Raw genomic sequence first — 27429 nt, 5'->3', positions numbered from 1 at the left:
TTTGTTTGTTTGTTTGTTTGTTTGTTTTTAAAGATTTTATTTACTTATTTGACAGAGATCACAAGTAGGCAGAGAGGCAGGCAGAGAGAGAGAGGAGGAAGCAGGCTCCTTGATGAGCAGAGAGCCCGATGCGGGACTCGATCCCAGGACCCAGGGATCATGACCTGAGCCGAAGGCAGAGGCTTTAACCCACTGAGCCACCCAGGCACCCCCGTGTCTCATCCTTTAATGTGCGTACAGTCACCGGGGGTTCTTGCGGAAACCAGGGATTCTGACCCCGGAGGTTCTGAAGTCAGGCCTGAGACTGTGGTTTCTTTTCTTTTCTTTTTTTAAGATTTTATTTATTTATTTGACAGAGAGAGGGAGATCACAAGCAGGTAGAGAGGCAGGCAGAGAGTAAGGGGGAAGCAGGCTCCCCGCTGAGCAGAGACCCTGACTCGGGGCTCCATCCCAGGACTCTGGGATCATGACCGGAGCTGAAGGCAGCGGCTTAACCCACTGAGCCACCCAGGTGCCCCGAGACTGTGGTTTCTAACAGCCTTCCAAGGGATGCCACTGCTGGTGGTCCGTGGGCCACACTGAAGCAGACAGGTTAGAGATTCGTGATTCCCAGACTCTTCTGCACATTTCAGTCACATGGGGACTTTGAAACACACCTGGATCTTCCTGCCAGAGAGTCTGATTCAAGAGGCCCAAGGTAAGGCCCGGGTGTGGAATTTTTTTAAAGGAACCCCAGGTGGCTTTAATGTGCTGATGGATCTGAGAGCCGTCGCTGGGAGCTTGGGATTAGTGTTCGAGTAGACAAATGTATTTCATTAAATATTTTTAGGATTGGACATCAGTTATTGCCTTTTATTATCTATTTTATTTACAAACCAAATGAACTCCGATCCCAAGTAGTAGGGTTTGCACAAATAGGAAAATTGGTTTGAAATCAAAATCTGACATCACCCATACTGCTAGTGAGACGCTCTTTTAATTTTTCTTATGTTTACCCCGTTTTTTTTCTCAGTACTAGAGTAAAATTTTTTCTCCTTTGAAATTATACTTATTGCCAAGGTGACATTCTTTTGTCCAAATAAGCCATATGAGGTGCCTATTTGTACTTGGCGTGGGGCCCCTTGATCTCCAGGTGATCGGGAATTGTACTCGCAGAGCTGTTTCCTTTCTCCCTGAGTTGCTCTCCCATTCTGCTTTGTCCTAAGCCCCAGGGAAATGAGTCAAGGCAACCTCGTGAACCCTTCCCCTGGGAAAAACTTCCTTGGAATTTCTTCCATTCACCTTCCCCACCCTCTCCCCCAAGAAGGCTTCACCAATGAACAAACACAATGCAGAAACCCTGTCTTCGAGGTTCTGAGCTCCCAGAGAGTTAAGAGCAAATCTATCGGTCCCTGTAGAGAAGTGCCTGCCAAGAGCCAGACCATCCCGGGTGATGCACTCCAAGCCCTTGTGAACTCTGCATCAGCCTGGGGGCCATGACCCAGGCCTGCTGGTGTTTTCAGGGCATTATCCTTAAGTAGTCCTCCCCGTAAAGCTGTGAGGCAGCTGGGATGGTCCCATTTCACAGATGAAGACTCCAGAGTAGAGAAAGGGCAAATCACATATGTCATCTTTGCTGGGAGGTAGTAGGGTTGGGTTGGAACCCAAAGTCTGCCACCCAAAGCCCGTGTCTACCCAGGAAACCAGGCTTGTGTACGCCATCCCACCCTCTCAGAAAGCTCTGCATCCTGTTCACTTATTATCTGTGAGCCTTGGGCCACCAGCCAGAGAAGGCTCACATTTCCTGAACACAGGGGCCTGTTCTTACACATGCTCTGTATTTCCCAGAATGCTTTGCTCTTAGTAGGTCCAGCAGGTTCATTTGGTGGCTGGGACTCCCTGCACGCCTCCGGGTCCGGTGGAACTCCTAGGGGGAGTCAGAGCACCCATAAGAAACCCTTTCCAGCCTCTCAGCACACCTGGTTAACACAGGTGCCAGAGGGCACAGTATGGGTGTGTGGCCCAGAGAGGGCTAGAGTTAGAGAGGAGCAGACACGACTGTGGCACAAGAACAGAAGGTATTAATGGAAAAAGTGTCAGTTATAAGTAAGCCTCGATCACTGGGTTGGCTCCCGGTCCATCACGATTACGTAGAAGACCAAAGTGAATATGAAACTTCATTCGGTCACATCAGACTGAATGCTTTAGGTCAGCCGTGCTCTGTGTTTGACATAGTTGCAGTTTATATCGGCGTCAATCTTTGTGTTCCAATTGTTTGGGGTTTTTTGAACTAATAGTATTTTGTTTGCAGATTACTGTTTCTTCACATGGTTCACACACTTGCGTTTTACTGACAATGTGGTCCTGTTGCTAACTTGTAATCAACTTAATCTGTCTTCTTCTCTTGGCACTTGAGTTTTCAGCATGTTTTTTAATATTTAAATTTTTAGTATTTAATACATTAATAAAGTATTCTTTGTACAGGGGGACCCTGTTTTAAAGAGCACTAGTGCTCATTAGAACATTGTTTGATAGTTTTCCAGAGAATTATTACATGTGCCCAGCAAGTTATCACTGTAGCATTTTAAAAAAGTTTTTTTTTTTTAAATCCTTTTTGTTCATCTTTTGCTCATGGGTGAATATTAAAAGTTACTTAATGTTTTTCTTTAGTCTATTTTGGAGAAAGAACAACTCATGTTGCTGAAAAGGCTTTCCTAAAATAGTCCGTTTTGAGAAAGGGTGTTAAGTGGATGAGATGTAGCCTGAGGGATGAATAAGAAAGACTTTTCTGGCACTTGAGAAGTGACTCGAGAGAATATATTGACAGAGGAGAAAAGGCAGAGAAAAGATGAACACGTGGGCTAAGTGAATGCCGTTCGTGGGGCAGTAGAGAAAATGAAGGAAATGGTGGTAAAAGCGGAATTGTGGTGAATTCTGTGGGAAGATGCAGAAAGCCTGAAGTGATTGCCGGAAATGGAGAGAGGAAAGCAGGAATGGAAAGTGTTTGGGGGTGGGGGTGTCCCCACTGCGGCCAGGGCGGGGGACTCCTTCCCCCTGTCCCTCAGACTGAACAGACAAGGGTCCAGACAGAACGTGATTAGATATGGGTGGCTGTGTTAGCCTTGGCGTATTTTCAGTAATGGATTCTAACCCCACGGCCAGAAAGATCTTCTTATGCCAGAAATTATTGTGGTGAAGCAGACGAGAAATAAACTTTGACCTTTTGTTCTCTTTTTCTCATCAGAAGGTGGATTTTTCCTACAATCAAATTTCTGAAATGCGTGATTTGTCAGAATACCAGACTCTCACTAAACTAATTTTGGACAGTATCCTTTGAATGAATAACGGGGAAATTTGGGTAATAGGCCTGTTAATAACTGTGTTCTTGGATGACTTGGAGTGGTACCAGATAAGCAATTTACTGGAGATGTGTGACTCATTTGAATGATTAAGAATTGATATTCACAAAATGAAGAAACATGTTTTATTTACCAAGGAGTAAGATCGTAAGTCAGAGCTTCCCAAGAGCGTCCTCCACCTGAAAAAGCTACATAAGACAGTCATTTTCTGATAAACATAGGCTTATTTTTAATTGACTCTTGAAATTTACTTGTGTCCTGTTTTATATAATAAGGTCAATATCTGGAAATTCAGATATGACCAAAAGGAAAATAAGTGTTTTTTTGTTTTGTTTTGTTTTTTTTTAATTTCCCAAAGAATTCATAGTAATTGCCCTTTAAATAGCAAGCTTCTCTGGTGTATTTATTTATTTATTTATTTCCTCTGGCGTATTTAAAATATATTTTTGTTTTTTTAAAAAAAAAGCAAAACCAACCTCTTTTGATGAGCAGCCAACTTCAGGAACATATACACTGCATGAGTCAGGTTCCCATAGAGAACCATCTACCTTGAAGTGTGCACACACCAGCTTCAAGATCCTAAAGGGTTAATTGGGAATCTGTGAGTTTAATGATCTGGAGTCTCTTGACACCGGAGACTGATGTTTTCTGGGTGCTAAGGGAGCAGTGTCTTCTCTTTCTCAGTATCTCTCTGCCCACCTGAGGATTTTTCGGGGTAGAGTGAGGAATGAATTGATTGCCCTTGGGTGCCTCATTCCAGGGACAGGGCAGCAGTTAGAACGCTACACTTGTAATGAGACTGACATGTGGGGAGAACAGAAGGTGTATCGTCTTGAGCGTGTATTTTATTGGGGGAAAACCTTTTTCATATATGATGGGAAACTTCGAACATAGCGCCATGTTCTTTAGAACACGTGGAATATGCCGTTATTGGGCATTTAACTGGTGCTCTTGAAGCGAGCAAGTTCTCCTAAATGTATCCTAATGAGAAAATGATCAAAATGAAACGCTCTGATGGCAAACTAAAAGTAGTACACGTTGGCAGCACCCGTCCGTAGAACTTCTCACTTGATGCTTGACATCATACATACTGAATTTGCAAGGAGGTAGAGGCTGACCACCCAGAAGCCACCTGACTCAGAAATCCACTCAGACCACCTAGAAGAACACTGCTCAGGGAAGATTAATGATGTCAGCAACACCATTGCCTGGAATTTCTTAGAAATGCAGGCTCTGGGACTCTACCCCAGGCCCCTGACATGAGAACCTGCATTTTTAACAAGACCCCTGGGTGATGGGAAATACACAGTAAAGCCTGAGAAGCGCTGGTCTAGAAGTTAGCCATGCCGGAGACTCCTACCAGCCAGAAAGGAGGAGGGAGCATCCAGAGCTCCAGCTTAGGGCATCCTGAATGAGGGCGGTCACATGGCAATCTGGGCTCCGCCTCCCAGAAAAATACTCTTCTCTGTATAGTATGGAACTGCCAGAGAAAACAACTCCACAGGATTTTGGACTCCAAACAGAGGGTGCGGTTTAAAACATGTCCATCACGGAAGACTTAGGTTCTACATAAATTTATTTTTCCGTGTGAAAAACTGTTACGACTTGTAAATGTCAAACACCATGAAGAAAACGAGGATTTTTGTGTTGCTTTTTTTTTTTAACCTGACTTTAGATGTAGCAATTCGGTCTTCTCTCCAAAGTATAAAAAGTTGTCCTCATTACAGCAGAACCAATTGAAATTCAGAACATGGACACATAATTAAAATGTAACATGGCAGCATTCCTCACCTGTGGTCTTTAAAATGCAAACACAAGGAGCCAAAGCAAGCTACCCTTCATAAACTCTTAATGAAACAAATTCTTAGCTTACCGTTTTGAATAGATAGTAAGCTCGTTTTTATTTATTTATTTTTTATTATTTTTTATTTTTTAATTTTATTTATTTTTTTTTAAGATTTTATTTATTTATTTGACAGACAGAGATCACAAGTAGGCAGAGAGGCAGGCAGAGAGAGAGGGGGAAGCAGGCTCCCCGCAGAGCAGAGAGCCCGATGTGGGCCTCGATCCCAGGACCCTGAGATCATGACCTGAGCCGAAGGCAGAGGCTTAACCCACTGAGCCACCCAGGAGCCCCAGTAAGCTTGTTTTTAAACAGTACTGAATATGCCTCTTGTTCTGTTTTAGACTGTCCTACATACTGCATATAATTATGTTATTAGATTGGATTTTTTGAAGAGACTGAAAAGCTTTGCATAACAATTTTTAAACAACATTTTTTTATGCCAGTACATTTGAAAACCTAAATGAAATGGATAAATTCTTAGAAAAATATGCCGATTTGGAAGTAGAAACCCTGAGTAGTCCTGTATTTATAAATGCAATTCATATAAAGTAAATTAAAATACTCCTATAAAAAAAACTCCCACCAGATCCAAATTTTTAAAAAATTTTAACTGAGGTTTTTATTTTTTTAAGATTTTATTTATTTGACAGACATCACAAGTAGGCAGAGAGGCAGACAGAGAGAGAGGAGGAAGCAGGCTCGCCACTGAGCAGAGAGCCCGTCGCGGGGCTCCATTCCAGGACTCTGGGATCATGACTCAAGCCGAAGGCAGAGGCTTTAACCCACTAAGCCACCCAGGTGCCCCCAGATCCAAACTTTTAAGAACAGATCTTCTAATAATGAACAAAATCTTTCAAAGATTGAGAATAGAAGGCATATTCACAATCCATGCTAATGAGGTTACTTTGATATCCAAAAGCAGATAAGGAATGATAAGAGAAAGGAAAATGACAGACTCCTTTCACCCATGATCTAGATATAAAAATCCTAACTGTGTATTGGCAAACTGAATCTGACAGTGTTTGAAAAAGTTAATACCATGACCAAGTTTGGTTTATCTCATGAATATTAGGATAGCTTAATATTAGAAGGTCAGTAAATGTCATTAACTATGTTAACCGATTAAGAGAAATAAACCATATGATCAGGAGGTTTAGAAACTCAATAGATAGAATTTTATAAAATCTTATTTACAATAAAAACTATTAGTAATAAAAAAAACTATTAGTAAACTAGTTATAGGGAATTTCCTCAACTTGAAAAGGTCTATAAAAATATTTGAAGCAGACTTTGTCCTAACTGGGGACATGTTCTAAACATTCTTTAAAATTGGGAACAAGACAAAGATCTCTACCATTGCCCCTCTATCCATCACTGTTTTGGTGGTTTTAGCCAGCACTGTAAAAACCAGAGGAAAAAAACCTGGAAGTATAAAAATTGAAATGAGAAGATAAAAAGACTTTGTTGTTGTTGTTGCAAATGATATGATTGTCCATAGGGAATATCAAAAATAACTTGCAATGAACTACTAGAAATGATAGTTTTGAGAGCTCAACAAAGTAGTTGAATATGACTTCAATAAAAGGAAATCAATTGCATTTTTCTACATCACAAACAAGGAATTAGAAAGCACAACTTAAAACGGAGACCCCATTTACAAGAGCAATAAAAATGAATCTTATTAACAATAAGACCTGTGGGAGGAATCTAATAAAACTTTATCGAAGAGCAGTAAAGACCTAACTAAAGAGAAATATATTCCATGTTCCCAGATAGGAAGATGGGAGAAGATGTATAAAAAGTGTTTTACAGAAAATGAATCCAATAAGTCTAATAACATGACTAGATGTCAGCCTCATTTGTATTCCGAGAAATGCAGCCCAAGACCACATGAGATACTATGTTACATCCGTTCAAGTGACAACATTTAAGAAATCTAAAAATATCAAATGTTGGAGAACATGTAAGTCAAGAGGATCTCTCTCTCTCTTTTTTTTTTCCTTCCTTTGGGTATGAAATTAGTTCAACCACTTTGGAGAGCAATTTTATGCTCTTTTATAAAGTTAAACATCAAAATTCCCTGTGGCCCAGCACTTTCATTCCTACATATGGGAAGTTTAGCAGCGTGTTTCTGGAGGCTTGTACAAGAATGCTCATAGCAACACTGCTTGTCAGAGCAAAAAGTTGAAATAGCCCATACGCTCATTGATAAGAGAAAGCACAACTTATGTTATACTCATAATAACCTATCCTACGGTAGTGAAAATGAATGAAATTTATCGCCATGGAGCAGTAGGGATGCATCTTAATAAAACTAAATATAATTTTAGTATCAAACCAAAGGGGAAAAGGAAGAGGAAGTAGACAATTCAGCATGGTGGCCATCTCCGAGAGGGAGGCGTTGGATGCAACAGGAGGGGTGTGCGGAGGTAGACGTCAGGTACTGTTCGTGTTCTTGGGCTGAAGGTGGCGTCCATTTCCAGAGTGTTCACTAGATTTTTAAAAATGAATGTACACAGGCTGTGTATGGGCAAATGCTGTACCTGTGTCTATTAAAAATGTTTTAAATCTGAAAATTATTATTTTCTTTGAAAATAGTTATTTACCAAGCTTCAAACTTGAGCTGTAAGAGAATCCCCTGGAAGGTTTGTTAAAAAAACTTTCTGGCCTCCATCCTCAGAACTTCTGGTGGGGTAGGTCTGGGGTGGTACCTGAGAATTTGCATTTTTACAAGCTCCCAGGTGGTGCTGATATTGCCAGTCTGAGGAGTGTACCTGAAGATCTCCAGCTTTAAGCTAGCCAGTCCTCTGTCGTACCTCGCAGGGCACACTTTCCTAATCTGATGCCATTCCGTGTGTCCTTTTTAGGGGTTTGGTGGCTATCATTTTTGTGCTTTTTATGTTCAGGCTTTCCTTAGTGGATGAATACGTCTTTTCTATTTGAGGGGAACATGTGCACTTTTGTTTAAAATATAATTCAACAAAATTGTAATTAGCAGCGTTAAAGAGCACTTCTTTAAAATAAATACAAGTCCGTTAATCGACCTGGTTAATGCTGACACTGTGATTGTAGATTAAATTAGTGCCTCAAAGTGGACTGGTTTAAGAAATCAAGTTTTTGGATTATCTTATGCTATTTTGTCGTTCCATTTGTGGCTAACTGATGATTAATTGATAATCATCCTAAATCACAAGCTGATAAACTTTGTCAAGTCCAAGTCAAGAAAGAATATTCTTAAGAAAGAATGCTGTGTATTCTTTACCAGTAAGTATCGACAGATTGATTATTCTTTAGAATTTGTTAGATGATTATAGAACCATGGAGCTTTTAAAAAGTGATTCACAGAATTTTAAAATCCAGACCAGACTTTAGAGATGATCTACTACTAACTGTTCTTTTATGAAAGAGGAGCCTAAGACCCAGGGAGGCTCATTTACTGTCCAGGATCATTTGGTCAGTGGTTGCACCGAGATTTGTCCTCTAAATTCCAGTTTTCCCCATGCTGCAATTCATTGAGTCATAACTACTTTTATCACCTAGCTATTTAAAGTGTATGTGTGTTTCATTTTTTAGAGAATCACTCCTATAGTGAAGAACATTTTTCACTGGTAAGGTGATATAGATCTTTCAGGATTGGTTTTGATTAAAGCTATCATTGCGGTTCTCTCTACTAAGAGAATTGTGATGGATTTCCTACTTATTTTTTGGTAACTATTTTCTCTACACCCGAACCATATTTTATGATTGTAGACAAACGAATAAGAGCGAATACGGAACTAGTGAATAATTCATGTCAAGCTCTGCAAACTGCTGACAGCATCACCAAGATGTAAAACTACATTGTGGGGCTCTTCCCTCGCTGTAAAGTTACGCTTATGTGCCTTTGGGTCCCGTCCTTCAGTTTCTGAGGACCTAAAGTTCCACGGTAAAAGATTTAATCACTGAAATGTAAAAACTTTAGAGCTGGAATGCGGTATGATGATTTTGAGTTCTTTGAGTCTCTTTCTTCTGGTAGCCAGCGGCCTTTGAAAATTAAAATGTACTTAAGAGGGTTAACCCAGTAAGCTAATTCATTGTAATGGCTTAGTGACTTACCAGATTATATTTTTTCTTGTTGGAAAGTCCCAAGACCTATATGAAAGAATGCAAAAGAATAACGTTCAGAGGAAGGACAAGTAACATTTCATGCAGGTTCTTAAAATAAGATGAGAGATGAGGGAGATAAAGGTATTCCCGAAAGCGAGCTGTAAACTCAGAACTCTGTACGGACCACTCCTGCATACTGACCTTTATCATTACTCGTGGTCACAGATGATGTGACCTTGAGAGTGTGGGGGTGGGGTGTTGGGCCATTGTAAAAAGTACTCTTCAGTCAAGAATGTGATTAATTTATAGAGACTGAAATTCCTTGACGTTTAAAGGGGAGTGAAGAGTTGGGAAATAGACAATTTTTCTGAAATGCACTTATTTCTCAGCAGAGCTGTGTAGTCAGTTCCTTTGCAACTTGAGGAACTTTGCAACTTTGCCCCCCAGCTGCAGTGAGGCACCTGTATTCCTCTTCCCTTGGCCCTTGCGAGGCGAATTTCATAAAACCTGATTTGCTGTACTAGTCAAAGCTGGAGAGTGAAGCGGATGTACCAAGAGAACTGGGGTTAGCCTCGGATGTCTTAGAAAATTACTGCATACACAATAAACAAGCTTGCCTTGTCAATTCCCACTAGCTCTTGACAGTTTCAGGATTCCTAAGTCCTTGTTTTCTGATCCTTGCCCCCTTCCCATGGGAAGGCTTCCTGACTCAGTGCCCACAAGCATTTGTTTTACTCTTCCCCATTGAGCATCTTCATATCAGTTGGAGCAGAACTACCGGGACACTAGTGCGCCTGACATAGGACTTAAGAACTATTGCTTCCTGTGCTAACTGGAGGCAGACGGCCATTTGAAGTTTTCCTTGCCTAATTTTTCTTGCCAAAGATTGCCACTCTAAGGACATTTTATTTCATCTATAGCTGTGGGAGAGTTTAATCTCTGTTTCCCACATTTCACAGCCTTTCTTACAATCTGTATCAGCAAAGATCTGGTCTTCGTTCTGGTTTGAGAATGATTATTTAAACAGCCCAGAAGAAACAGAAGCAGAAAGAGTGTGGTGTTTGTGAGCATGAACGCTTTGTAGAGCTCTCCTGGCAGGAGAGCTTTATGAAAGTACATTTGAAAATGCATATTTGATGACAAGTGAAACTATGCTTCCAAGGATCAAATCTGGAACCAATGGAGAAAAATTGGGAGTGTCTGGTTCATTTGGTAGGACTTTATCCTCATTGCTTCTGGTTTCCTAATTTATCTCTTTCTCTTGCCTACATCTTTTCAGAATAGATGCTGGCTTTCAATCTTCCATTTTGTGCTATTGGCCAACAGGTAGAGGATGTGATCCTTGGCTTCCAGTGCTTTTAATGGGGTAATGATAACTGCCTTATAATTGTGAGGAATATTATAGCTTGTGAGCCTCATGCCAATGATTTTTTTTCCATGATCAAACTTTCAGTTTTCATAGCAACCCATGGTTTGCTATTCCCACTCTACCAGTGAAAAATCTGAGCTGAGAGAAGTTAAGTCACATAATTAGTAACTAGTGGAGTTAGGAGATCTACAGAGAATTGTGAGGCAAAATACCTGTTTTTGTGATACTTAATCATCTTTTCTTCCCCTTTAAAAATTTTTTTGATTCTATGATTAATGGAAGGAGATAGGTGGGAGGTTGGAAGTTGACCAGAAAAGGCTTCAAGGAAGAAATGGTCTGTCCAGAGTGGATATCAACAATTGAAGTTGATGTGACAAATTTACAATTACAGCAGACCCTGCCAGGTTGCTTTCAAGTTGGCTCCGACATAAGGAGCCCTCAGTCATAGGAAACAATGTGTTCCTCCGAACCCTTTAAAATGCTTGCTAAACTGATAGGTGAGGAATGACGCCTTGAGTTGCATTCTCCTGATTAAGGGTGAAGCAGAGTCGCTTCTTATGTTTATTAGCCACTTGGGTTTGCTCTTGAGAATTTCCTCCCTGTACTCTTCCTCATTTTCTGTTGGGTGGTTCTGTCTTCACTCTTTCTTTGGATTGAGTTATTGTCATTCTTTATGTATTCTAGGTAGTAATCCTTCATCTACTATTTCTGTTGCAAATATGTCCTCGCAGCCTGTGCTTTGTGAGTACTTAAGTAATTAAGAGCAACAGAAATAAGAATATGAGATTATCTTTCAAAACGAGATCATAAAGAAGTTGGTTTAACGTATATGTTAAAGAAAGAAAAGAAATGGAATTCGAAATTAAGTCCTGAGGAATGGGCAGGGTTTAGGAAGGGTAGGAAAGCAGTATGATAAAAAAGACACTGCTAAGTAAGAAAGTCCTTGGTACATTCCAGAACTGCTAAGAAGACTGACCTGGCAGAATTAGGCAATTCTCACTGGGTTATAACGGAGATGAAACTGGAGAAATAGGCTTTGTGTAAAGTCAGGGGCTTCCGATGCCAGAGTGAGGAATTTGGAATTTGTCCTGTGAGAATTTTTTGATTGAAACATATTTAATCAATATTTTGAAAAAATTAACCTGACTACAGTGTGTCAGGTGATTTGAGGCAAGAAGAAGTGGACGTTAGATGCACCCATAGGTGCTAAAGCTGAATTAAGTTGGCAGTGGAGTGATCTGAGAGGAAGGGAATAATTAAAGAGATGTTTTAAAGCAAAAAATGCCAACTCTGGCTGATTGATTGGATGCCCTATGGATTACAAATGGCTGAGAGAACCGTGATGTCTTCAGTTACTTGGGAAGGAAAATGAGTTGTGGTGCACAAATGATACTAAATCCTGAAAATTTGCTGAAGAGATTGAGACTGGAGAGAGGGGGATAGAATTGGTGACTTTGGGACTGCAATTTTAGGTGACTCTAAGGATAGAACACAGGAGCAATTTAAATTTTAAAATGAGTAGAAACTTAATGTGAGGAAATGACGGAATTTAGGCCTCATTTATTTTAAAGATTTTATTTATTTATTTATTTATTTGACAGACAGAGATCACAAGTAGGCAGAGAGGCAGGCAGAGAGAGGAGGAAGCAGGCTCCCTGCCGAGGAGAGAGCCCGATGCGGGGCTCGATCCCAGGACCCTGAGATCATGACCTGAGCGGAAGGCAGATGCTTTAACCCACTGAGCCACCCACGCGCCCCAGGCCTTATTTATTTTAAAGGGAGAAGAGAAACCAACAGAGACAGAAAAGGCTGCTCCTCTCTGTGTCCAGGTATTGGTTCTTTACCACCTGTCTGCCACCGGGGACATCTCCCAGGCTGTTCCCCTGGTTCTGAGGATGACAAAGCTGAAGTCCCGACTGGGGGAGAGCACGGGAGTTTCTTGTGGAAACCATTAAGGAACCGAGGAAAATCACTGTCAAGGAGGCAGCTTCTGAAGCACCCTGAGATGTTTCTCCTCACTGATGAAATGAGTCACTTAAGAATGCAGAATGCAACTGAGCATACTCAAAAGCTGTGTCTTTAAAATAATTTAAGCAGTGCCAGTATTAACTTCATTTTTTTAGTATTAACTTCTATAATGAAAAAATATATTTCAAGATTTAGTGTTCATCCTGTATTGGCATGTATTAGTGCTTTATTAATGCTGTTGTTTGATTTTTCTAATGATGATCTGACACTGTTTTTTTTCTTCAAGATGTTTTTTCTTTTTAAAGATTTTATTTGAGAGAGAGCGTGTGTGCACAAGTCAGGGGTGGAGGGCGAGAAAGGAGAGGGAAAAGCAGACTCGGTGCTGAGTGTGGAGCCCGATGTGGGGCTCAATCTCGTAATTCTGAAATCATGATCTGAGCCAAAATCAAGAGTCGGATGCTTAACCGACTGAGCCACCTGGCGCCCCTCTTCAGAATGTTTCTCATAACATTTTCCTTAAACATAGTCACGGTGTATAGACAACGAGATAGAGGAGATCAGTGGGCTAGAGCTGTGTAGTGGCCTAACGCACCTGAGTCTGGCCAAGAACAAGATCACGTCAATTAACGGCTTAGGCATGCTGCCAATCAAGATCCTTTGTCTGGTGAGTCTAACCAAAAGTTACTTTTTTTTTTTTTTTTAAAGATTTTGTTTATTTATTTGCCAGAGAGAGAGAGTGCAAGCAGGGGGAGCAGCAGGCAGAGGGAGAGGGAGAAGCAGGTTCCCTGCTGAACGGGGAGCCTGATGCAGGACTTGATCCCAGGACCCCCGGATCATGACCCAAGCTGAAGGCAGATGCTTAACCATCTGAGCCACCCAGGTGCCCCCAAAAGTTATTCTTGATGGAAACTACTAGTTAATGTTTTAGCAAGTGTATGAATGATAGTTGAATGAAAATCAGGATTTTTCAAGATGAAGAACTGATTCCTTCATGAAAGTTTTTGTCTTCCATTTTGTTTGCTCCTTTCAGTGCCGTATATGTGTAGGATCAGTATTTCCTGCTGTAGTAAAGTGATTTTCTAATTTGGCGTCCAAATTCAATTTTTTAAAGGATTGACATTTTACACTGAAAAAGAAAAGAATACTTTTAACAACTATTAAAAATACATTTCCTAATGTCTCACTGATGAAATAACACTTAAGCATATTTAAGCATAATATTTAGTGCTATTTACATGTTATTGTTCTCAAATGAACCATAATATGTTATCTGAATTTTGGCAGTGCTTTTATATTAATATATGCTAGTTTCCCATTTTAGAAAACCAAAATTGATGCTGAGACTAAAGGAGCAATTCCAATCAGAAACTTGAAATTTTTAAATTTTTTTTCCCATAGAACTTTTCTTAAGCTCTGATGTGCACTGTGACTATGAATAAACATGCAGATAATTTATCAAAAAGTCAGCAGAATTATAATAGTTCCAAAGATATATACAGTGTTTTTGAAATAAGAGATTAGCTCACTAATTTAAAAGCTGATGATATAGTTGTGGATTATTCAAGATTTTTCGTCCTTTCCTCCTCTCTCCTACGTCTTACCCTTGGATGGCTTTGCTGTTTTTTATTATATCTGTCACAAGGTGAGCAGGGAGGATTTTAAGCCACAATGCTGGTAGCTTATTAATTTCTTATGTGAACTATCCCATGGGAGATTGTTGAACTGCTCTTTGAAATGACATCTTGGGGTTATCTGCAGATTTATGACATTTCTAATAGACTATTCCTGTCTTATTTAAACTACAGATAGTGGAAGGTTGGCTAGTATTCATTTTTCTCTCTCTGAGCTTGAAACACTTTTTCAAGAGACTTCACTCCTCATGGCAAGTTAGGTGAGGGCAAAGTATTGGTTCCAGTACCAAGGATGGACTGGAGGCGTGGAGAGGTCTCATAATGTTCCTAAGGTTTCATGTTTTCTGTCCACCAGGGCATGTTAGCAAAACATAAAAAGAAAATGAATTTGTTACGTTGGTGGGCAAATTTAAAAATTATAGAAGAAAGTCACATTCAAAAAATGATAATTTAAAGGAGTACTGGCAATGTGTACTACTTCGATGGTACCTCATTAGAACCTTATCCTTCTCTTTACATCTCTTTGTACTGGCGCTCCCATTGACTTTAAGTGGAGTATGGTATGTGGAAAGAGATAGGGGGGTGTGCTTAGAGGCAGGAGAACTGAACTCATGATTAAGAAGATTAACACATAGCACTTTTATCCCAAGAGTTTATTTCAATAACTAAACAAGTAATCCATGTTGATTGTCCCATCTCAAGCAGCTTTTAGAAAAAGCATAAAAGACATATTTTTTCTACAAATAAATTTGGGGGATTGTTCCCAGTCCCTGCCCCAGTCACCCAAGATGAACCAGAAAATATGGACCATGCCATCATTCATTTTCCCTTAAAATTTTTGAGAAGAGTAAGGGTTTCTTTCACAAATGTTAATGAAATATGTAAAATAAAATGATACACATTTGTTTCAACAGTTAATGCTCTTATGTTTTAGTTTGTGGAATTAGAAAACCAACTGCTTTACTACTGCAAATAATTTATTTTACATTTTTTTTAGAGAAAAAAGAATAATTCGCTATACAAACCAGTTAATTCTCTACCATCAGCTTTTACAGTAAATGGAAGGGGATAATGCGGGTCACTCATGGGCTTTTCTGTCAACTGCTTCTTTGAGCAAGGGAGGACAATACATTCCACACTTTAAAATTCATTTTGTCTTACTAAGAACTGTTTATATTTTCCTTTCCAAATTGGGGAGATGAATAATATTTCTCATTTCATCTGTTTAAGAAAATAGCTTTGCTCTAAAGGCCTCCTTTTCCCTGCTAATCATGATTTTACAAAAAAAGAAAAGAAGAAAAGAACTCGCTGAAACTGGATGTCCACTCTGAGGGGCAATGTGTCCGTTTTTCAGCATCAGATAAAGGGTTTGACTAGATGACTTTCAACTCAGAAATTTTGTGATTCTGAATATCTCCCCATTCTGCCTTCCTTTATGAACATAGGCTAACTAATTAAATGTTTCTATGCCTCACTCTACTCTTATGCATCTACCACTTTGAAAGCCAGCAGAGACGCTGGAAAGATTTATTACAGTCTGTCTTCTATAGTTTTAACACTTCAAAGTCCTTTGGGAAGAACTGTATTGTATATAAATTTTACATGTGGGCATATTTAAAATAGGATATTGAGGTCTTATTTCAATAAGTTAAATTAGTATAGATATTATGTTAACTTTAGTGCAGTTTTTTCTTTTCCTTTTCTATTACACTTTTTAGAACTTTTCTGACCTCTGAATAGTAGGAAATTCGACTTAACTTAGGCAAATGGGGGTTATGAGTATTTTTCCCTTCTGATTATGGAATTGTTCAAACATATATTTAAAAAAGGGAATAGTTTAATGAACCCCCATGTATTATCACCCAGCTTTGTAGATTACCAACATTCTAGTAATATATTTTAAAGAGCCACAGAATTAAACTAATGACTACAAATCTTGCTCATTACTGAAGTGAAATCTTATGAAAGATAGGATGAAAATGAGCTCTTGCTATTACAATGTACCAGGAATCATATATCAGGAAAAATACTGTAGATGGAAGAGCATGCTGTAATTTAATTTTTCAGTTAAGTGCTTATTAAAAGTATTAAAAGTTTAAAGATGGGCATTTTATGTCATTAATTGAAACCTCAAAATTGTCTTTATGATTCCCAACTAAAATTGAAAGTGTAAATTTACTGTGGCATGTTCTTACACTTTGAGGCTAAGAAACCCAAGGAACTGTACATTGGAAAACGCACAAGAAAATGCAGATTATTGTGGCCACTGTCATTTCTGGTTATGGTCCGTGGGGGTTGGGAAAGAGAATCTCTGAATCTTTGTTTTATGCTCATTGTCTGAGAAGATGCTTATGTGTGAATTATTGAAGAACACAGTTATCTATTGTTGAATAACAAGCCATCCCAAGTGTAGTGCATGGAAAAATATTACTAGCTAACCATGGTTTTGGCCAGCCGTTCTGCAATCTGAGCTGGGTTCAGCAGGGTGGTTCTTCTGCTGCTCTTGCTTCATTCAGCCAGCAGACTGGCTGGGGGCTGCGCTCAGCAGGGATGCTGGAATGGCTGGATTTTTCCTCTCTTTAGTGTCAGGGCCCCTTTCCATGTGACCTCTTCTTCTCCATACAATCTCTCCAAAAATCCTCTCCTAATAGAGTCCTTACATGGCAGCACGGGGCTCCAAGACACAAGAAGGGAAACTACCAGGCCTTCTTAATTCTTAGACTTGGAACTGGCATACTTCTGCCATATTCTTTTGCTTAAGGGAAGTCGTAGGTCTGGCCTAGATTCCAGAGGAGGAACATGCAGCAGAACATGAATAAATAATTCAAGCCATGAATCAGACTACCACGGCCATCGTGATATGAAGTGATTACATTTAGTGATTATATTTAGAATGTTCCTAAAAACCAAGCATTTGTGGTAGTCACACTATTTGAGTGGCACTGAAAGACTTGCATTAAATGTTTCTGAAGGTAAACATGGAGTCATGCTGTCTTCAGGCTTTTGGTAAACAATCTTAAAAGCTTATACTACCTAGCTTCTGTCTGTCCTACTGATTTGAACATTCATCTTGCATGAACTTTAGTGAAAATATGACATTGTGATTCTTCCAGCTGTAATACTGGGATTTCTTTCTGGGGTGTTCATATATGTGTTTAGGGAGGTGGTTGGTGGAAATGCGAGGGGGCAGGGGAACAAGAATGGCTTGTTGATTTTGGGAGATTTAGGCAGTATCCAGAATGAAAACTTGGCCTTACACTTTTTCCTACTAGAAGCTTTTAAGATATTGAATGTATTTTACCAATTGTAGAGCAGTAACAGGATTGAGAAGATCACGGGTTTGGAGGACCTAAAAGCCTTGCAGATCGTGGATCTGTCTCACAATAAGATCAGCAGCCTCCAGGGTTTGGAGAACCATGACTTCCTGGAGGTGATCAACCTGGAAGATAATAAGGTAATGTCACACGTCATCTGTCCTGGTTTCAGCGTCTGCATAAGAGGACATATTAGGACCCATTATTAGTTTCTCCAGGGCTCTTACTTGAAATGCCAGCTTAGAATTATTCTAGAAAATCTCCAGGAACAATAGTTGCAGAAGGACTGTTTTGTTTGTTTGTAATTAATGCTATTCTTAATTTTTGAAAATTTGATGATTCCTGATACATTGTTTTAAGGGTTTAATCTGCAATCGAGTGGACATGATTTTCTAAAGTAGATGTGTTCATGTAAAGTTTTGTATAGAAAGGTGACCTTGGGAGTATCTGAAGTGTCAGAGCAGGGAAATGAGAAACATGAGAAGAGCCTCAGGCTGGTGTTGCCTGTGACTGTCATTTAAGGAGAAGAGGCATAGTCCAATATTCTGTTGGTAACAATAGTGTATGTTCCCAATCAGTAGGAGTTGGGGTTTGGATAGACTCAAATTTTCCATATCTGGTTTAAAACAAACTTTGTTTCACAAATTATAAAAATTGGCATTCACTCTTATTATACATTATTTTCAGTGAAGCATTTGAGCTTGTAATCATGGTTTATTGATGACTTAAGCAATAATGTCTACAAAACAATTTTATTCTGAGTACTTTGTCACAGTTTTTGGAAAGACATTGTAAGGAAGTTGACTATTTCTTCCTGAAAATGCAAACTTTGGCCCTGAAAGAGGCATGGGTCTTATCTGGGGGGAGATGTGGTGCTGTGGAGACCTTTCTCTGTTCAGGTGCGATGGTGCTTATCAGTTATGTCTGATGACTCTTTCTCCAATGAACTTGCATCACCTGTTCGTCTAAACATCAAGAAAAGGCCATCTTTAGGTCTGGGACTTTTAATCACAGACAAAGTAGACTTTTAATCACAGACAAAACTCTTAGTCCTTATTTTGACTTGATTTGTATATTGTTTTGTCAACTTCTAAAGTTCATTTAACTTTTGTTCCCTGTGCCACGTGTCTTATGGAGTCAGCATAGTCTCTATTTCATACGGGTTTAGTGTCCTTTCGTGAAATTACCATGAAAATGGTTCTCACCTGTATCCAGGGAGTATTGGAAAGGTGAAATGCATTCATCGAATCCCAACTGAATGCATCTCAGAAGTCAGGGGAAGGAATAATGATTCATGTTAATAGTAATAATTGTAGTCAAAGGATCATCTAGAGATATTTGCTGAGTACCCGTGCACAAGGCACTGTTCTAAGTGCTTCACATCCTTTGTCCCATTTAATCCTCATTATATCCCTACTATTGTCATATTTTCTGGATGAGGAAACTGGGGCACAGAAAGGTTAAGTGTAACATGCCCAAAATTCTACGCCTAGCAAAGAGCAGAGCCAGGATGCAAATGTAGGATGGTTTGCCTCCAGACTCAGTGTTCTCAATGCTGAAGCATAATACAGTAAATGAAATGCTGGTGACTCTTCCTTCAGGAAAGCCTAGAGTATAATGCTCTACAAGAGTGCTTTCTTTCTTTTCTTTTTTTTTTTTTTAAGGTTTTATTTGTTTATTTGACAGAGAGGCAGGCAGAGAGAGAGGAGTAAAGCAGGCTCCTTGCTGAGCAGAGAGCTAGATGTGGGGCTCGATCCCAGGACCCTGAGATCATGACGTGAGCGGAAGGCAGAGGCTTTAACCCACTGAGGCACCCAGGTGCCCCCAAGAGTGCTTTCTGATAGAAATATAATGCAAGCCATAACTGTGAGCCATATATACAATTTTAAGTTTTCTAGTAGCCACAATAAAAAAGTAAGAAGAAATATGTGAAAATAATTGTAATAATATATTTTATTTAGCCCAATACATCCAAAATATCATGTCAACATGTAATATACAAAAAAAAAAATCATTGATGAGGAGCTTTATAACCTCTTGCCCATGCTAAGCTTTTGACATCTGATGTGTATTTTATACTTAAGGCACATTTCAGTTCATCCTAGCCATACTCCACAAGTGCTAAGTAGCCACATGTGGCTAGTAACTACCATACTGGATAGTGCTGCTCTAGAAAGACCTCATGAATAAATATATCATTTTCTTCCATTTCAAGAGGCATTTCAAGTTACATTTGAAGACGTTTAAGGGGAAAAAAAAAAGCATCATTAAGTGAGTAAAGGAGTTTATAAATTTCAAATGTTCAGGAGACTCTATTAAAAAGTGGCCATGTGTCCCAAAGCAGGGAATCCTTTGGGAACAATTGAGTCCGTAACAATAACATAATTCCCTGGCTCCCCACTGGGCAGGTTGGGGAGCAACCAACAGTAGTTTGAAATGTTCTTCGTGCCTTGCACAGATTTCCTCAGAAGTTTCCCCAGTACTACTGAGAATACCATGTCAGGAATGGAAAGTTTGTCATTTTACAGAAACATAACTTAGCTGTTGCTCCTCATATGATTAATTTGATGTTTTATCATTTGTACTTCCGGCAGTATTATTTACTTGCTTTTCGCGGCTGGCACATGGCTGTACCCTCACACGATCATTTCATCATCTCTTTTAAATTCCTTTGCAAATATTTCCCATCGTTGTGTGATTTGGGGCCCCTTATCACTCTCTATAGTCCTTGTTAGCATGGATGTCATTTCTGCCATTTAAAACTTATCTCCCAAATGTTAACTCTATGATAACCTCAGGCCTTTCTTCTAGAAACAAGACACTGGTTGGGGAGTTACTCAGAGAACACTGTTTTCCTTCTTTTAGTGTCATCATTTCACAAATCAATCAGCCAATCAGTCAAAGAAAAAAGCCCTCACAGGGGGCTTTAAGTGTGGGTGCTGGGGCTGGGAGAGCATAGCCTAGGAGGAAACAGTGAAATGAGTCAACTAAACTGCTCTCCCTAGGAATTTGAAGTTGACAAACTGCTAGGGGTTGGGAGTAACCCCCAGTGGCAGAGGAGGTTTGAGAAGAAGGGCATCTGGAATCTGGGGATCAGCTCTGCTGGTGTGACATGGCTCAAGGTCCTCCAGGAATAGAACCTTTCCGGCGATGTCTCACTTCAAGTCATTTGGGGCGCTGTACCCGTACACCTACTGTAACGAATAGTTTGTGAGGCACACAGCCCTAGGTTTGGCATTTGAGAAGAAGACATGAGGATGGGTCTGCTGTAGGGTGAGGTCTTCAGGAGAGGGACCAAGGGCACAGTCAGGACAACCAGTATCTGTGGAGTGTGGCTAATTCAGCAGGCGTAGGATCTTGAAGCCGGGCTTGCACATACGTGCTTTGCTCTCCCCTTAACAACGTCTTCCTACCTTTGGAAGGGCTAGTGGGAAGGGAGCTGGATCCCTCTCATGTGACTCTCAAAAGACCAGATGATCCCAGCTGACATTTTAGTTCTAATTTTATGTAGTCCGTGATCATGCTATTCATGTTGTTTGCAACATTTCAAGATCTTTCCATGTCAGTTATCAGAGATATCTCTACCCTTCTAAAGGGTGCATAGTGTTCCTATTATGGGACTGTGCTATGACTCATTTAATCACCTAATGGTGGGGTTAGTCAGAATTGAGGAATTTTTAAACTTTTACTAAAAATGTTGGGCCCAGTGTTCTTTACCTAATGTTTGCCGGTCTGATGATCTCTTCAGTGCAAACCTCTTGAGGATGGGGTCGCTGGTTCATAGCTTATGTACACGTAACCCATTAGCTTGCCTCTTAGGAAAAACATGCCAGTTTCCATGCTCACCAGCAGTGTGTGCCAGGGCACATGGCCAGGACTTAGTGATGAGACATGCTCATTGCAGGAAAACATCCCCCTTCTCGCATCTGTGTTGGGTCCAAGCACAGGGGCTGTACGCTAGAGGAAAATCAGCCCACTGCTCTGACCAAGCAGTGTGAACCTAGTTGACTATTCCACGTTCCTGAATCACACGGTATTTAAAAAATGATCCTTTTATCATGCAGAGGATCTAAATGTCACTCTAATGGATATAACCATTGTGTTGAAAGAGCTGTGTCTGATAGCATAGCATTGCTATAAGCAGATGAATGCTTATTAATAAGCATCTAGAACTAATGCAGGTTCTATATGATGACTCAGAATTTACCTTTTACATTACGTCTTTGAAAATGGCATCCCTTGAACATAGTGCATATGTCCTTCCCCTGATTTAGCTCTGGGAGTAGTTCAACTTGAGCTGCGTTTTGTGTTTGGATAACTCCGGGATTATTGGTGACTACCTTTGGAGAGCGTTCACAACGCAAGCAGGAATGACTTGGGGAGAAATAGAAATGATGTGATTATTAATTTTTTTGCAAAAGTTTAATAGCCACATTTGAAATAAAATTATAATTATGCTAACTACAGGAAATTTAAGTAAAACTGTTCGTGTTTAGCGGGAAATTCAGGCATTCTAAAACCCAAGCTTTCTCCTTGGTCAAATTAAGGAACTGACCAGCAACTTTTTTTCATTTTTTTAAAGTTGTGAAACATAACCTACACAGAAAAGAGTATAAAACATAAGGATACGGTGTAAACAAAAAATTGTAAGGCGAACACCCACATCAAGAACTGTGTCGTATCATTTCTGTTTTTATCTTTCCTTAAAATAATTACCTCTTGTTGAAAAAACAATAGAGCTACGCATGCACACGTAGTAAGAAGTCTTCACCAGTCCCAAACAGCCAGGTTAGCAGAGGCAGTGCTGGGGAGGGAGACTGGGGAACAGGAGGGTTAGGAAGGATTAGGGCTTAGGAGAGAGAACCACAGAGCCCCCACCTGCATTTTTTGTCCTATTTCTCTGATTCTGCATACTAAGTTATCTCTGCCTTAAAATAAATATGGCTGAGAGGAGGATCAGCTCACTGTTCTTTAAACAGAGAGGAAAAAAGAAAACATGGCTGTGTGTGTTCCCATTTAGTGAGGCGGCATGCGGTCGTTCCTGTGCTCTGCTATCTGAATACTCCTTAGAAGGCTGGCTACGCAACAGAGCAGTTTCTAAAAGAAGTTGACGTTAGAAGATCCAAGTCAGCTCCTTTCACAGAACTTTGTATTATGGGTTGCACAGTCTACTGATAATACTTTGTTTCTTTGATTAAACAGATTGCCGAGCTGGGTGAAATAGAATACATTGAAAATCTACCTCTCCTCCGGGTTCTCAATTTTCTAAGAAATCCAATTCAGGTGAGAGAGAGAATATGTGGGGAGAGTGGGTGAGGACCTTCTTGGAATTCTTCAAGGGGTACTTTTGATAAGGAGCATCAGGGATGTGATGCCCCGTGTTTACCTTCACTCTCCATCTCTAAGGAAACAATTAGGAGGTTTAGGCAAAAGAGAAGCTGTTGGTGCCCTAGGCCACAGTGGAGCCTGGAGTGCCCTGTCTGGGGCTGGGGGAGGGGCCTGGGGAAGGTTTTGGGGGGGCGTCACGTGTGACTCATCCCAGCTGGTAATAAAAATCACCTGACGCAGCCACTGACCCTGGAGCAATGTCCTTTTATGTCATAGAAGGCACCATGCTGGAGGTGTAGACAGACACTGGTTCCTGTGGTGTACGAGGGGAAAGGTCTCAGATCTCTATAGTAATTGGTCTGGATATAGCTGGGGAAATTGGTGGTGTTGGAAAAACGATTATAGAAAGAAATACTCTATTTCCTATGGATTGTTCACCTCTGGTATTCAAAAATCCACTGTTTGTTAAGCCTCTGTCTTTCCTACCCTTGATAGATTCTCTCTCCTGGCTTCTGTCCCTCCCTCTTTTTCCATTTGTCCTTCATTCCATTTTGCTACCTATATCCTTCCCTTCCCTTTCCAGAGACTCTTGAATTTAAATGTACCTCTGAGTACCTTTTTCTGTGTGTGTAACTTGAGGAACATGTCTGGCCAACAAAAAGAAAAAAAAAAGAGCACAAGCAAAAATGAAAAACAAGATTAAAAATAAATCCAGTCCTTGGTATGGGAATAGTGGCCGCCACCTTAAAAGCATTTCTGGTAAGAAAGGAGCAGGACTTACAAAGCAGCCACCAACCTCCCTCCCCCTTCCAGTTTTAGAGCCATGGGGAGTGTTTGCGCATGCGCATAAATAAATACCACAAACCCTTTCACGGGCATTAGCTGGCTTATGTACACACCCCCCCCCCAACTCGCCCATCAAAGGACAAAAAGGATACTTTTGTGTGTTCATTTCATGTAATTTCTTATCTATAAAGGCATCACCCACTAATACCTTTCTCTTCAAAGATGTTTCTTAATACAAAACTTTAATTATATTTCTAAAAGCCAGATAATCCTAACATGGCAGCTAGTTGGGAGTTGGGAATAAGAATTTGTTCTATAAATGAATAATATTTATTGTAAAATAAATTCCAAACAGTACAAGTTCAAAATAATACAATACTAAACAAATGACAAAGTCGTCATAAATAATGTTCATTATTTGCAATAATGAACCTCTTTGGAGCTAGAGGACAGGATTTGAATCCCTGGCCACGGAATCTAAGGTGAAATGCTTCACCACTAAGGCTTGGTTAGTTTCTCTTTAGAAATGAGGATGGTCATACCCGTCCTGCTTATGTCACAGGGAGATTAACAAGATCAGACGTTTGAAGAGCTTTGTAAGCTACAAGGCACAGTCTACATGTGTGAGAGGACTGGTGAGCGTGAAAGTGTAGACACCTTGAGGGTGTGTGTGTGTGTGTGTGTGTGTGTCTCGACAGGGTAGAACTGAAACACCTACTTGTGGGAGTAGCATGCTAGCGCTTGCTCACATGGGAAAGGAAGGCCACTGAATATTCCTCTTCATATTTTAACAAGGAAAAATCTGAATATTGGTTCTTCGTGATTTTTATGCTCCTACGATTAACAGAATTAGATCAGAAGAAAATTAAAGTGGAAGAAAAGGTATGTAATTAATATTATTCCATGTGTTTGAGAGTTAGTGTGCTCAAGGGCTTTGCTGTCTGCCGCGGGACCAATGTAATCAATAGTGGCGCACATGACAATGTGGGAAGTAACGGCTTATTTAGGGAGTGGTTCCTTACTCTCTGTCTTAACCCCCAGCAAAGCTGAGCATCGGCACGAATGCGGCGAAAGTGCTGCTCTTGCATAGTCAACAGGCCAGCAGTAGGGACGGAAGCCGCGCTCCACGGCTCCAGGCAGCAGCACGGTGGCGTTCTGTTAAGTTTGGATAACTACCATTCCTGGAGGGAGTGTGATTCTGTCTAGGTTGCTCTAAACACTCCTTTAATAATGAAAGTTATTATTATGTCATTCTACATATATAATCAGAAGGTACTCCGATCAGTCTCCTGGTATTTTAAACCCTTAATTCTGCTCTTTACATTCATGATCCCCCTGGACACACAGTTCTAGAGTGATGGGACCTGACACGCTAGCACCTGCCTCCCTGCTACCACACCGGGGTGGGACTTTGTCTTGCTTTAGTGAGTGGTGACAGCCGAAATCTCCATTAACGAAGGATTTCTCACACTAAATGCAAATCTGAGGTGAGCATGAGAACAGTTAAAAGCATGTAGAGCAGCCGATATTCCGCTTCATACTTACCTCTTGGAAATTGCGGTTAAAAATAGTTACGGATGTTAGTGCCTTGTTATTCTCAAACTCAGAGGCACTTCCTAGATTTCTCTTTCTCTTTACTGTTTTGTGAAGGGAGTGCAGTTCAAAAGCCTGCATTAAGTAAAAGTGGGGTACACGAGGATCGTGGATGTAGAGGGGTGACAAGGACATTCAGTTAGAGAAGTCTACGTTGCGAGGGAAAGACCCCTGTCTTTGAACACAGGAAGCTCTGCTGAAAGAGGAGGAGGTTTGGGTAGAATTTGAGATAATTGGAATAGCTCCTGATGAGATGGCATGAGGAACACATCCCCATGGCATTGCAACAAACTGGGATCTAGAACTTTGTATTTTATTCCTTCCTCTCAGGCTCAAAGTGGGCGTGTTTACTGTATTAAAAGTACTCTTGGGCTTTAGTGGCTTGGTGTTTGCTTCTTCCCTCCCAAACTGGAGAGCAGAAAGAAGTGGGGGACCCGTGGACTCCAGCTCAGTATTTTAAGATAACCATCCTTATTTAGGTTTTGGGAAAGTTAGAGTACACAGGACTTTGGAGCGCAAAGGTCGTGAGCATGCGTTATTTTCCGTACCTGGTTGCCTGTCTTGAATGTTTCGCTCAAGAAAACTTAAGACTTGTCTTCTTTGAAGAAATGAAGCATGTTTTCCTCTTGCATTTCTAATTCTGGAAAAGGTTGCAGCTGTGAATATATACGACCCTCCCCCTGAAGTGGTCGCAGCCCAAGATCACCTGACCCATGTCGTCAAAAGCGTGATGCAGCCCCAGAGGATCTTTGACAGGTATTCGGGAGGGATCCCCAGGGTAGAACTCAAAGTGGTGAGCACAGGACGTCCTCGTCGTCTGCCCTAGCCCTCTGTTTTGTGACTCATCCCTTCCTCGCCTTCTCTGAGAGGAGGGTCTTTCTTTGACTGTCTCAGTTTTAGGGATTATCGTCACATGCTTGAGCTCAGGGTTCACTCACTGGTGGTTTCCCAGATGTGGAGATGAGTGGATTCGTCTCCCTTGACCATCCGGCCCCTTGAATGGTGGTTAGCTATGACGTAGGACAGTGAAACGCCATGTTTAAAATGTGTGCGTTTTCCTGTTGTAGGACAGAACCATAGACCTTTGCCTCATGAACAGAGAATTGTGATGATTTCTGTCCACTCTAAGTTTTTCCTTAGCTGTGAGTGAATGCTGGATAGCCCTGCCAAAGTGCATGAATGCGAACTATGAGAGAGTCCATAGAAGGAAGCCCAGCCAGCCCAGGGGAAACTTGAGATCGTCTTTACACCTATCGCACTGAGCCCGTGAGTCACCCAGCTTAGCTGAGCGCATGAACAGAGTCTCTCACATCTAAGTTCAAAGACAGATTTACCACAGTTTCTCCGTTTCTTTTTAAACAATCTGTTGGAGCAGATGGCCATTTATGCTATAAGTATATTGCAGAAATTCTATCAATACCCAAAGGCATTTTAAAAATACTTGTAAAATCTCTTCGTTATAAATGGCTTCCCTTCTTTATGTGGTATTTGCTTCTTTACTTCACATGGTTGGTTTCCCACAGAGAGCACATGTTTTATTTTGCATCCAGGACATGATTTTTTACATATAATTTAATAATATAGACATTGACAGTTTTATATATTTATGGTCACCCTCTAGGTGAACTGATTTATCATTTATTTGCATACATCTGGAAGAGCACATCTGATTTAAAAGAAGGGCATTTATGTCCTCGTTGTATTTCTTTCCCAGTTTATGAGATTGCTAGTTGTTTCATGCTTTAGGGTACATTTATATAAAAATATGTATCAAAGAAATTTACAGCACTGTCTGAAAAACACGTATTTCATCATCATTTGTGGCTACCGAGTAGACAAGAACAAAATGGCCAAGCAGTCCCAGATGCTCCAGAATGAAGCAGTGTTTGTTGTGAGAAACTCATGGAGACAGGGGAAGACTACCATTGCCCATCCCAGGCTGGCCCCACAGGGAACCCTAACTCTTGACCTTGGCACTCTTATGCTGCATTATTGGGGAACACTGTCCCTTCCTCTGGTGTGACTAGGGTGAGGGTACAATACTAAAATTACATGGCAGAATCTTGACTCTGGCCTGGTGGTCACTGATAGCTTTCTTGCTCTCCTGTCCTCCAGGCTCATCTTCTACAAGCCCTGTCCATACTCTGGAATTAACCACTTCTCCAAGAAG

General features: G+C 40.5%; 1 protein-coding gene across 3 annotated transcripts in view; it reads left to right on the top strand.

Moving 5' to 3' along the window:
* The window catches only part of LRGUK (leucine rich repeats and guanylate kinase domain containing), a 104730-nt gene that overhangs the window by 14643 nt on the left and 62658 nt on the right, over positions 1–27429 (top strand). For all 3 annotated transcript variants that reach the window (XR_004383968.1, XM_032868987.1, XM_032868979.1), the window contains exons 5-10: positions 3224–3305; positions 13147–13271; positions 17549–17692; positions 22755–22835; positions 24462–24548; positions 25909–26015. Coding sequence is in view for 2 of the 3 variants with exons in the window: in XM_032868987.1 (XP_032724878.1) it covers positions 3224–3305; positions 13147–13271; positions 17549–17692; positions 22755–22835; positions 24462–24548; positions 25909–26015 (626 nt within the window). In the remaining variant the exon portion in view is untranslated. The remainder of the gene's footprint in view (positions 1–3223; positions 3306–13146; positions 13272–17548; positions 17693–22754; positions 22836–24461; positions 24549–25908; positions 26016–27429) is intronic.

This window comes from Lontra canadensis, unplaced genomic scaffold (assembly GCF_010015895.1).
Source record: "Lontra canadensis isolate GAN:19392208 unplaced genomic scaffold, GSC_riverotter_1.0 scaffold2, whole genome shotgun sequence".
NCBI classification, from domain to species: Eukaryota; Metazoa; Chordata; class Mammalia; order Carnivora; family Mustelidae; genus Lontra; species Lontra canadensis.
This window is presented reverse-complemented; position numbering and strand designations above follow the sequence as displayed.